At 36.8% G+C, this 13491-nt stretch overlaps 1 protein-coding gene across 4 annotated transcripts in view; it reads left to right on the top strand.

Moving 5' to 3' along the window:
* SCAI (suppressor of cancer cell invasion) overlaps positions 1-13491 on the top strand; it is a 143496-nt gene that overhangs the window by 91282 nt on the left and 38723 nt on the right. For all 4 annotated transcript variants that reach the window (XR_011432649.1, XM_023628855.2, XM_023628854.2 and 1 more), the window contains 6 exons: positions 4304-4399; positions 4946-5032; positions 6161-6259; positions 11103-11199; positions 12668-12766; positions 12922-13074. Coding sequence is in view for 3 of the 4 variants with exons in the window: in XM_023628855.2 (XP_023484623.1) it covers positions 4304-4399; positions 4946-5032; positions 6161-6259; positions 11103-11199; positions 12668-12766; positions 12922-13074 (631 nt within the window). In the remaining variant the exon portion in view is untranslated. The remainder of the gene's footprint in view (positions 1-4303; positions 4400-4945; positions 5033-6160; positions 6260-11102; positions 11200-12667; positions 12767-12921; positions 13075-13491) is intronic.

Here is a 13491-nt window from a genome sequence, read left to right as displayed (position 1 = left end):
TTTTGCTGTTCTTGGGATCCTTGGAACAGGTCATGTAAAGAGACCCAAGCCAACCTGTTGGATGATGAGAAACACGTGACCCAGCACCCTAGCTGCCAGCCAGGCAACTGCTGGACGTCTGAAGGAGGCCATCCGCCGCTAGCTGTCCACAGTTGCACGAGTGAGATCTGGCTGAGCCTTGTGCTGCAGTCTTATTAGCTTATAATTGGCTTTGTTTCTCTTACGTGTCGTATTTCTCTCTCTCTGATGATCTGCCCTTTCTCTTTCGCCTATCCAAATCTCTGTCTTCATGCAGCTTTTCCTGACTACTCAAGCTCTTCAATGTATCTCTTTTCTACATTCTTCTATTACTTTTACTCAGTACCATGTAATTTAGTACTTACATGCTATTTTTTTCTTTTACTGTGTATGTGTTAGTCTTTTCTATCTAACTAAATAATAAACTCCTTGATTGTAAAGATTGTATTTCACATTAGTTTCTCTGGCCTTCATAACACTTAGCACTTGATAGAATTGTGTGTGGCAACCAGGTTTTCTCCTTCCATCTAGTATCTTCAAAATACATGTTGCCTAATTGCAGTGCAGGTGTCACCAATAGCAAGATACCCCACTGCTGCAAGAGAACAGCTACACAAACATAAGCTGCATTTGTTTGTGCCCTATAGCTATCTCATTTCCATGGAAATTATGTATCCTTCACTAAGGAAGTAAAAAAATATATAGCAGGTTTGTGTGTGTGTGTGTGTATGTGTGTGTGTATAAACATGAAAAAATGTTAGTGATATACCTTTCCCCCTAAAACAACCAATCACCGTAAAATATACCTCAAATTTCTATAAATTTGTATAGTTTACCAAATACATTCAGCTTATTTAGTTATGTGAGATAAATAAAGGATTTCTTTTATACTTGAAAGGTTAAATTTGGTTAAATGAGAGAATTTATATTTTAAAAGTCTTTCCTTTTGCTACTAAACATTTAACCGTTTTCCTTGCTTTAGGTATTTTGGTAGACATTTGGTATAGGAATAATTCTACGGCAGGCACTTCTTAATTGAAAACAGTGCTAGTGGTGATCACAGGGGTATTGATTCAGACGAAGCGGTACTAGCACAGAGATAGACAGTTAGACTGATGGAAAGGAGTAAGTAAAGAGCCCCAAAACAGAAACACTGTATTTTGTCTGGCAACCCCAAGTAGAAAGGATGGCCTAAATTTATAATCTGTGAAGCTGGAGATGGTACATGGGAGTTCATTGTACTATTTTCCACTTTTGTATAAGTTTGAAACTTTCTAACGTGAAAAAGATTTTTAAAGACGTAACTTAAAAAATAGAGATACTTTTCACAAAAGCAACAAAAATATGAGACCTTGCAATAATGTGAACCAAGAAATATTAGACCTTTATGGAAAAAGTTGTAAATTTTACTTAGTGACAATGTTTTTAACATAAATGGAAAGAGATACTATTGACACTAAAAATTATTTAAAACTGTCAATTATCCAAGTAGATCTCTAGATTCCTTCCCATTAGAACCCATTAGGGCTTTTGTTTTGTTTTGTTTTTGGTAGAACTTTGATAAGCTGATTTTAAAATTTATATGCAAGTATAAGGAACCAAGAATAGCCAGGGTACTCCCAAAAAAGAAGAAACATGCCAGACTTATAAAGTTATAGTAATTAATAGAATGTTAATGAGGAAGTAGAAAAACAGACGAGTGGAATCGAACAAAGAGCTGAGACACAACATAAGGGGAAACTGATGACTGCAATTCTAGTTCTATCATACTAGGCAAAAGGGTATATATGGTATATAACTCTATGCTTGTCCACTATTCCCCAGCGTGGATGACTAGGCAAATAAATGAAATAAAAGCCTAGCACCGACGGACACGATGGACCCAGGGCAGGTAGCAACCACCCTGGCGCCGAGGGACAATATTTTGATCATCAATGCTTTCTATCGAAAGATTAGAGATCAAAAGGGGGAAATGACAAATTGAAATGGCAAGCAGTAGGATATTTTGGAGTATATGAGGAAGCCATTTGGTATAAACCTAATTCAGCCTGACTTTGTTTTTTCCAAAAGGGCCTGACTGTGGCCATTGAGCATGCATTTGTATATCTGCTTAGACATTTTGAGATAAAGGTGCAACTTCCCTCCCCCTCCCAACGTTGGCATCTCCTTAAAGATTAAGCATCTTTCCTTAGGCTGGGAACCGATTGCAGCGCTCATCTGTGACCGCTCAGCTCGAGGCAACAGACCTGCCACCCTGCAGGGTTCACCGAGACAGCAGACCTATCTGCTGTTTCCATCAATCGCTGTGCCGACAGAGCAGCCTTGTGACTATTGTCAAAGGGACATTTCAGTCATATGTGAAACATCCTCTTTGAGGGTATATAACCACCCTGTATACCCCCACTTCTTTGGAGTGCTCTGTTCCTTTGTGGAAAGACTCTCCTAGGTTATAATCCTCAGATTTCAGCTCAGAATAAACTCACCTAAATTTTCAAAAAAAAAGGGTATATATGTGTTTATTTTAAATCATTCAGATAGAATTTGTTATACATATCTGAAATTCAATTTTGGTTATTTTAAAGAGTTAAATTTGAAAGGCAAAATTTTAAATCTTTTAAAAGACTATATTGTATAGATGAATTTCTTTAAAAAGACAGAAAAAGCACTGAACATAAAGATTAAGATTGATAAGTTTGATAATTACTTATAAAAAAATTAAAAATGAGAAGGCAAGTCCTAGACTGGGATAAGAAGTGTACCACACTGTAATCAATGAACGATTATTGTTCTTTTATAAAACAATGACTTCTGTCAGTACAACTCTCACAAGATTTAGTTGACTTTCTCCGTTTGATTCAAGTTAGCTTTCAAGTACCAGTAGCCCATACCCACAGTTGTTTGAGACATGCCTCTCTCTCTCTTCTAGACTTTATTACAGATACCTTGAGCTTATCAGGTTTCCACAAGACAGCCAAATCCTTAGATTCTTTTCCCTGATCTATTTTTTCCCTCTGAAAGAATGTACTTGGGGCAATTTTTGTATATTTACTCACAGGCTTTAATGAAGAAGTTTTGCTCTGAGGATGAAACTCAGTTTTAAGTGGCATTTCTAGCTAACATTTCTCAATTGTATCTTTTACACTTATGCATTAGAAATTGCTATCTGTCCTGAAAGTCCTGGAATTTGCAGATTTTCTCTTTTCAACCCTGCTTATAAGTAGTTCTTTTCTGAGTTCATCTCTGTCTTGTATTTTATTAAGTACAGCTAATAGCATCCAGGGCTAGTAGCATACTATTTTTCCTGGCTTCTTTGTATAAATCCACATTGTCTGTTTTCCAAGTTATTGCAGGTAAATGCAGTTTTGTCACTGTATTATATGTGTCATCATTTTTCCAGCCTTTGGTAACAGTTACTTGCCATTCAGTCCCAACGCCAGTGTCACGTATGTTGTGCATTTGTTATGGCAATAACCTGCTCCTAGAACCGGTTTCTCTAGTGGCTTGTCCTGAGTAAGGCTGCTGTAACAACTCTGAAATGTTAGTGCCTAACTACAATAGAGATTGCTTTGTAGCTCCCAGGTTAGCTCCAGGTTGTAGTTCTGAGGCTCCATTCAGTGTTTTACTGTTTTCCGGGCCGAGGAGCAGCCCTGTGTTGTCTTAGGTCAGGTGGAAATGTGAAAATACTGACCCATGTAATATCTCTTGAATATTCCCAGACATGGTGTAGATAACTTAGAACTGGATTTCATTGGCCAAAAAGTTATATGCCAGGCCCAGAGTTTGTATGGTAGGGATGTGTTTGTCTCTGAGGGATGCACTGTGAGTCACCAGCCCAAGGACAGGGACGTATGGTTTCACCTTTGGGGAGACGACAGAATAGTTGAGAACAACAATACCACTTGCACATCAGCTTGTAGATATATTCCCTAAAGCAGTGTTTTCCGAGTGCTGAGTTCTTAGTGAAGATAAACATTTGGAAGTTAACGGTATGTAAGTGAGTAGGAATAAGATTCCCCAGGGAGAGGAAGGAGCGTGCTAGAAACCTCCTGGCAGAGGCATCTACAACAGAAACTAAGATGAGCTGTCAGTGGTGCAGGGAAGAATAGGAAAGAGCACATCCTCCACCTTGTTAGAGAACTATTTCTTCTCCAAAAATTTAAACTTTTTTAAAAAAGAAAGCTCGAATGCAAATACGTTAAATCTATCCAGTTCGTACCATCACAAGACTTAATTTCCAAATAACGTAAGAGATTTAAAATTAATTTATGTGTATTTCTTGTTACAGAGATTTGCCACAATATGGACAGAAGCAGTGGCAGTCCTATTTTGGAAGAACTTTTGATGTTTACACCAAACTCTGGAAGTTCCAGCAGCAGCATCGGTAAAGGAATTTTATGTTAAAGGAGAGTGGAGGTCCATTTAAACCTTTACTACCAACCACAGTGCTTTCTCTCAGTGCATTTTAATGTATTTCATCTTCATTACCCAAATGAAAACAAATTGACTTTTTAAAAATTTATTTAAGGTTTTAAAATGTAATATTCTTATCTGATTTTTAAAGACAATATTTTATCTGAAATGGTTCAGCTTAACTCTAACATAGGCAGGCTGATTCATGGTGTCATTCTAAAATAGATGTTGTTTATTAGCCAAAGCTATTTGGGGGTTTTGCTTCTAATTTTCATGAACATAGCTCAAAGAAATTTCTTTTTATATCTCAGCTTACTTTAAATAGACGTTTAATAGATGCTTTTTGAATTTAATTGAATGATTATGTTGAAATCTCATGAAAAATTCATGAACCTGAATTCATGAATTCAGTATTTCAAGCTGAATTGGGTGGTATTTTATCCTATTAAATTTACAGATTTGGTTATTTTTGAAATTTATGTCTCATTTCTATTTTCTTATCTCCTATATAAAACAGACAAGTCTTGGATAATCGGTATGGCTTGAAGCGGTGGCAAATAGGGGAAATTGCTTCTAAGATTGGGCAGCTATACTACCATTATTAGTAAGTGAACTGAATATGGAAAAAATAAACCGTTGTCCTGATTTAAACACAGCATGCAGAAATATGCGTAATGTACTTACTTGGTAGGAGAGAAAACTAAAGAGTTACAAATGAAGCCCAATAGTTCAGATCATATTGATCAAGACAGTGTTATGAAATGACCTTCCGTAATCAAAGTAACATTATTTGCTTCAAAGCCTCACCTTCCAAACAGTTCATTTGGTCAGACTCATTTATAGCTTAAAGAAGTGTGATCTTGGTTTTAGATAAATGATAAATCCTAAACGAGTTTATAGTTCTTAACAGCTTCACTTAAATTTTGATATTATACAGAGACATGTCATAGCTCGTGTGTTTGAGTGGTTTTCAGGAGGATACTTGAAAACTCAGACTTCTAGCATATGTCTGAAAGCTCACATGAAGTGCATAAAGATACTTTTGATTATATCCTTAGAGCAATGACATCTATATAGTCCCACCCATGAGTCAAGGGAAGAAGAGAACTCCTTTTAGGAATCTAGCTCTCATTATCATGAAGTAATATCAGGTATACCATAAAAAGACTTGGACCATTTGTAATTTAATAGGCCAGAAAATTCCTTCCCCTCCCTGTCTTTTGGCATGCTACCCAAAATTCCCACCATTAGAATCACTCTCTTGGGTAGAATATTTTCTTAAGAAGTCTCTTGTAAAACTAGAAATGTTAAACAGAGAACCTAATTCATTGCATCCTCTGAAGATTAATATGGATTAGTGCATTTCTGAGTCCTGTGAGGAAAAGCTAAAGGGCCAAAGGACACGTGACTGTATAGATTTGGGGAAGGTCATGGAGGCTCTGGTGCTGGAGAGAGAGATTGAACTGGGTGGAATGCTGTCAGTCCCTTTGAGGAATGAGAATAGTGTGCACTTGGGGTGCCATCAGGGGAGGCCTGGGAGCAGCCGGCAGGTATTTCTTTTCGATTATTATTTACACATTTTAAGGGTGATATGATTATTGCTTTGCTGATTCAGATTTAGGAGAGTCACTCCCATCCCCTCATGTAGACGAATAGAGGAATAATGGAACAAATATTTATCATGGTAAAGAGTTTGAGACACTGTCAAATTTAAGGATATTTTCTCTCATAGCCTACGCACATCTGAGACCAGCTATCTGAATGAGGCATTCTCCTTCTATTCTGCGATCAGACAGAGATCCTATTATTCTCAAGTCAATAAAGAGGACAGGTATGCACCCACTATGTTTTTAGAAAGAGGAAGATAAAATATTCAAAATTTTTAGTGTGTGTGGAAATTATGCAGAAAAACATATTTGTTTATAACTTTTATTCATTTAATGGGCTTTAGTGAGTACCTACTCTATCCTTGGCCTTCTTAAACATACAGGGGTATGTTACCTAAAAGCAATAGATATTGTAGATGTTGTAAGAGATGTCACAGTCCCAGACAGAGTCAGAGCACAGAGGAGGGCGGATCAGTTCTTTATGAAAGATCGGATCACACAAAGTTTCATAGAAAAGAAACAACTCCGGAGTGAGGCTTAACTGATAACCTTTGTTCTTTTTAGCTGCATGATCTCTTTTTCTTTTTTGAAGATTTTATTTTTCCTTTTTCTCTCCAAAGCCCCCTGGTACATAGTTGTATATTTTAGTTGTGGGTCCCTTTAGTTGTGGCATATGGGATGCCGCCTCAACTTGGCCTGGCGAGCGGTGCCCTGTCTGCGCCCAGGATCCGAACCAGTGAAACTTAACCACTCGGCCCCGGCCTGTGTGATCTTATTTCACATGCCTTCAAAAGCCTGTTGACAACTGTCATGAAGGACTAAAGAAAAGGCTGCTAATGCTGTTCAAATTTTCTTTTATAAACCCAGTACTGTTTTGCAGTTTTATAGCTCCATTGTTAGGGAGAAAAAATCGTGTTTTTCATTCCCAGTAGTAATCTATTGAGCATTTATTGTATATGGTGTGGTAGATGCTTGGGTGAGTGAAGGAAAAAACAAAAGAAGAAGGTGTGCAGGTGTGCTCTTGCCCTTTCAGACGGTTATCTTCTCATGGGAGTTACAGACATATTTGGGGTACAGGTAGATTGTGATGTTATAAATTCCATATGAGGATGGAATTATTGAAGAAATCAGGGAGCTGCTCAAGAATCTTTGTTGCTGGCATTCCTAGAATTATTGGAAGAGAAAATTCAGGCATAGAAGATCTGAATGTTCTCAGCTGCCAGCGACAGAACTCAGAGTTGTTATACAGCGAAAGATTATATTTTCTTAGCAATAGAAGAAAACATGGTTTTCACATATTTTTCTAGAGAACACTTTGTGGTTGGCTATCATTCGATTTCCAGCTAAACAGCAACATTTTTGGAAAGCCCCACTCTTGTAAATCCCCTTCATTCCCTTGCAAATCATGTTCAAACTTGTCTGGAGGAGTTTCTTTTGATACAAGTAAGCTGTGTAGATGCTGAATTCTGCATTTTACCCCCAAGGTCTTTTGGTCATTGTGTTACTTCGCTGTTCTATCAGAAGTTCCATCTGTTACTTTTCCTTCAGATTTTCTTATGGTTTTCTTATGGTTTGCTTCACATATTTTCACTACAGATATATTTCCTCCAACCTCCCCCCCTGTTTTTTGCATACATATATGATTTATCTGAATTCTTGGTAAGACAAATTGTATCTCTTAAAGTGCAAAAGGGCTATGTAACAATTTATCAGTATGGAAAAGACATAGAAGCAATTTTAAGCAGCAGTGAAATAACTTGTTCAATTCACTGTTCTGTATTTTCTAATTTGCAAATTGGCCTTGGGCCCCTTGGCTTAAAACCCAGCAGTTTAATTTATTAAAATCATTTCCTATCCTAATAGCAAACACCACATATGAATTGTTTTCCTGTGCTGCCTCCTAGAGCAGGGCAGATGAACAGAAGTGGAATTATTTGGAACCAAGATGACAAAATCTCTTGGGGCCACTAACTTAGCATCAAAGGACAATCCAGCGTGCAGAATCTTGACCTTGTTCCCTGTACCTTAGGGAGGCCTTTGTTCAATTTGTAGGTGGTTTGTTTCTTAGTTCACACAGGGCTAGGGGGCCAGTCAAGGTGGCAGTTAGCAACAGCTGCTAAAATCAGCAGCCGCTAGATTAAAGCTAAGTAAGAAGGTATTCCACAATTTCACAGTTGCTTTAAAAAATCTCTCCTTAAAGGGGCGAGTTCTTTCTGCACTGTCTCAGTACCTAAGGATTGTGTCAAAGCCAGGAGGAATGGTATGTTCCAGCAGTCAGCAGCGTGACTGCCTGTCACTAAGCATAGATAACTCTCAGAATGTGTCATGCCATGGGCTCATCCTGCTCAGTAGAGGAGACGTTACCACTTACGCACTTGTCCTGGGAGCTGCAAACCCCAGCTGTTGCACATGACTGAGGCTGAACCTGGTCAGAGTTAGAGGTGGAGAAGGTAAAGTTTCTGAGCGCACTGAAGTTGGAGATTTTGCAGCTAGCCACCTGGAAAAACATTTCTCACGCAGCTATATACTTAAAGAGTCGGTGACCTACAAGTAGTGGGCCTGGCAGGTTGGAAAAAGCTGCAATTCTGGAGTGCAAGAAGAACTTTGTCAAGAGAATCATGATATCAACTCTAGTGGTGACAGTATTGAAATTTTTTATAGCAGGAAACGTGAATCTAAACTTGAAGACCTTGACACTTCCTAGTAGTAGCGTTTATAAGGGAGATCTGATGTCGACCTTTCCAGTGAGGGTCACAGGATGACTTTTCACAGGGGAGTGGTTGGTTTGCTGATGTAAAGGATTTTTCCAGGAAGAGGAAAGTTGAAACTAGAAGGAAGGGGTGGTATACAAAGATTGGTGAGAAAAAGTTATCCCCTTGTTTCCTAAAGAAGCACAGACTTCATGAGACAGTAATCATTGTAATAATGACTAATTGAGGTTATCAAGATAAAATGGGACCAAATCCTGGATGAAAATAACATGGAAGAAGAGAAAGAATTAGATCACACTAATAAGATCCATTTATTATTCAGAAGAAGCTTAGAACAAGTGAAGTTTTCTTGTTAAAATATTAAGAAAAATATTTTAAAGAACATAAGGAGAATGTGTAACTTCGAAATAGGTAGAAGGGGGAGGGACGTGAATAGTAAAATTATGATCATTACAATAAAAGGTAGAAAAGGAATGTATACTAAAAAGTATGATTGGCACAAGATAAAGTAGAAACAAGTCCAAGCACATTGGTAATCACAGTAAATGAGAGTGATCTAAACTTCCTAGGTCAAAGATTATCAGTATGCATTTTTAAGAAAAATCCAATAATATGCTGTTTACAAGATATCCTCCTAAGATATAAGGTACACAGAAAAACATAAATGAGACAGACACTAAGGGGAAGAAATGCTGCTGTATTTATCTGTACATTATTTATATTTAAGGCAGAAAATGTTATTAAGGATAGAGGTTTACTTCATAAAGATAAAAAGGAGCAACTCAGGAAAGTATAAAAATCTTAAACTTGTATATGCCCAATAGTGTAGCATTATAATAAAGAAAGCAAAAGATGGCATATTTTCAGGGGGAAATTGAGAAACGGTCTAATATACATGGAAATTTTTAATATACCATACTTAATAATTTATCAAGAAGACAAATTATAAGATTTCAGTAGCATAATTAAAAAGTTGTTCTAATGTGCATAAAATTGCATGCAACAATAAGTGAATGTACATCATTTTCGAGCTGATATTAAACTTGTATGAAATTGACTTATACTTGCCACAAAACAGGTTTTGATAACTTCGAGTATATGTTTCTAACCTTCGGGCCATTTTATTAAAAATTAAGAATGAAAACATAGTTTTTAAAAGTCAATAAATTAGTCAATTAGTGGACACATTTCTAAATAATTCATGGATCAAAGAGGATTTTTAAAAAATTCTATTATGGAAAATGTCAAGAATATACTGTTGTAAGGTTATTATATTTGTAATGTAGGAAGTGGAAATTGGGACTGTCAGGGTTGAATTGATAAGGGATAAGCATAAAGGATCAGGTATGAAAGGACGCGAAATTGGTTGGAAATAGTCTTTGATAAGGATGCGTATTGCTGCTCCTAGCAACCACTAAAAGAACAATAATGAGGAGATATAAGTAAGAAGCCAACAGGGGATGTAAAGTGGGACACTACAGTATATTTCATTAACAAAAGAAAGCAAGAAAGGAGCAATAGAGGAACACAGGCACAGAAGGGGCAATTGGAAAACAAATAGCAAGGTGGGAGACACACACCCACCCACCCAAAGTAACAATATCGTTAAGTGTAAATGGTCCAAGTACCTGAGTGGACAAAGCAGAGATTGTCAAAGTGGTTGAAAAAGCAAGACCTAACTATACACAGTCTACAAAAGATGCATTAAAATAAAAAGGCACAGCTGCTTGAAAGTAGAGTGATAGAAAAAGATACGGCATACAAACAGTAAGTGTAAGAAAACTGGCTTGATTATATTAATGTCAGAAAAGTAAGATTTCAAAACAAAGAATGTTCTTCCGGGACCTCTTTCCACCTCCTATTTTCCTGCCTGTCGTCTTCTACTCTTCCTTGTAGTCTTGATTTAAACATTACTTTCTAGGAAGCCTTCTGGCACCCAAGATCCAGTCCTTTAGGCTCAAATAGCATCCTTTATTTCTCTTATCGTTATAATTATTCCACTGTATTTTAAGTATTGATCTTGTCAACATTTTTAGTACTTTTCTTTTTGTAAGAGCTGTGAAGAAGGGGCCGTGTCCATAGTTGTTTGTTGTTTGTCATTCTGCTTTCAGCACGTAGCATCAGGTCTGATGCATCGAAGTTCTAGATGTTTGTTCAGTGATTGAATATATGAGTGAACAACATAATGAATCAGTGAGTAAGAAATGTGTTAAAAGAGTGTAAGTTATGTGCAGAAATGTTTATAACTGTGCCAAATAGGATCAAAAGAGCTTAAAAGCTATCAGAAAGTTGGAAAAATCAAAAAGCATCTTTCCTTTTTTAATCTAATGAGTAATTTTCCATTTATCTACCGTAGACCTGAGTTGGTAGTTAAGAAGCTACGATACTATGCGAGGTTTATAGTAGTTTGTCTTCTTCTCAACAAAATGGATGTTGTGAAGGATCTGGTGAAGGTAAGTGTCCTTTAAAATAATCAAAATCCTAATCGCTGATTGTGTATGGGTAATTTTGTTTTTTAGAAATAGATTTTGGACCAGCCTGGTGGCACAGTGGTTAAGTTCACACGTTCTGCTTCAGCGGCCTGGGGTTCACTGGTTCAGATCTCAGGTGTAGACCTGTGCACTGCTTATCAAGCCATGCTGTGGCAGGCGTCTCACATATAAAGTAGAGGAAGATGGGCACAGATGTTAGCTCAGGGCTAATCTTCCTCAAAAAAATAAATAAATAAAAATAGATTCAGGTAAAAATAATTTTTGATATATCTAAATTATTACAACATTCAGAATATGGTAGCTTATGACAAGGGTAATGATAACAAAATTTTCCAATTCTCTTCATATTTCAAACACTCACTAATCAGAGATAATTATCTTAGTTCCTTGCTTTTATCTCTTCAGCATGTTTTACATTTTATCATCCACATCAGTGGATGGTTAGGAAATGCAAATGAAAGTTAAAATATTTAGTTTAAGAGAAAATAATTGAAAGGTCAGGTCAAAAAAAGTATATAATGTTTTACAAAGGTATTGTGAATGAATTTTGGTTTTTCCGTCCCTTTAGTATGTCTGCATGTCTCTGTCCTTCATTAACCTGGGTAACTTCATTAACTCAGATAATTAAGAGTTAACTGCATTCAGGATCCACTTAATAACTATAATTGTTGCATCCTGCGTTCTAGTGGCACTCAGTATTCAGTTTGTGGTTTCAATGGCATACTTCTTAATTTTTGGTATTCAAGTATAACATGCTAATTTTGACAAGTCCTTCTCTGTCGTCTTCCACCTCCGGTTGTTAATAAGACTATTTCCAAAAAACAGGATGATATAAATCCAAAGAAAATCAGCTAAACAGTATTTATTTGTAACTGTTACAAGAGTTCTCTTTTCTTTTTCTTTTTTTTTGAGGAAAATCAGCCCTGAGCTAACCATCTGCCAATCCTCCTCTTTTTGCTGAGGAAGACTGGCCCTGAGCTAACATCTGTGCCCATCTTCCTCTACTTTATATGTGGGACGCCTACCACAGCATGGCTTGCCAAGCAGTGCCATGTCCGCACCTGGGATCCGAACCAACGGACCCCAGGCCGCCAAAGCGGAACGTGCACAGTTAACCGCTGCGCCACCAGGCTGGCCCCACAAGAGTTTTCTATTAATAAATTGATAGTTGATAATAGCAGTGAGTAGGCCCGGGTTACTGTGGATCTCTCCGAAGATCTTATTGATGTGTGTCATTCTGGAGTTTTTGATTTTTGAAGCAAATCCATGTAGTTTTCATTCTTTGTTTTGGGCTATAATTGGGACTGTATATTGATAATAATCAAACTTCTTAACTATATCAATTTCTGCCAGGAATATGATACACTATAGCAATCTATTTTTATGTTTTTTTCCATAACCATTTTTCTTTGTGGTATTTTAAAATCAGGAATTGTCCGATGAAATTGAAGATTACACTCACCGCTTTAATACTGAAGATCAGGTGGAATGGAACTTGGTGCTTCAAGAAGTAGCAGCTTTCATTGAGGTCAGTTTTTTGACCAGAAAGGTTCTCATAATGATGGACAAGTAAATGCCTATGTGGTATACATTTTTATCATGTGTATATGTCAAGAGGAAGGAATAATTTCTTATATTGACATTTCATCTTGGCTGTCCATTATTTATTGCTTTTTTCCACAGGCGGACCCCGTAATGGTATTAAATGATGACAACACCATTGTGATCACGTCTAATCGCCTTGCTGAGACAGGAGCCCCATTGCTGGAACAGGGCATGATCGTGGGGCAGTTGTCTCTGGCCGATGCGCTCATTATTGGTAATTGTAATAACCAGGTAAAGAATTGTGGAGGAATTATGCTTAAAATGCACTTGGAAAAATAGTGCTTTTGATTATTACAGAATTATTATTTCCCTGTAAATATCCTAACATCCATTTGTGAGGAAATGGTTAATTAAATTATGCTGTGTCCATATATGGACTATATTACAGACATTTAAATGGTTTAGAAAGAATTTTTAATCACAAAGGAAGATACTTGTGATATGGTAAGAGAAAATAAACTTATTATGGAACTTTGTAAACAGAATTATTTCATATATGTTAAAATGTCTATATACATATATGCGCAGGAAAAAGACTAGCAAGAAACTTACCAATATCATAAAAGATTTATCTCTGAATAGCAGAATTATAGATGATTTTTATTTTCTTTCTTACAACTTTCTAAATCTGTGTATTACTTTTACAAT

This window comes from Equus caballus, chromosome 25, assembly GCF_041296265.1.
Source record: "Equus caballus isolate H_3958 breed thoroughbred chromosome 25, TB-T2T, whole genome shotgun sequence".
Taxonomy (NCBI): domain Eukaryota; kingdom Metazoa; phylum Chordata; class Mammalia; order Perissodactyla; family Equidae; genus Equus; species Equus caballus.
The sequence above is the reverse complement of the archived record's forward strand: the minus strand, read 5'-3'. Positions and strand labels throughout refer to the sequence as shown.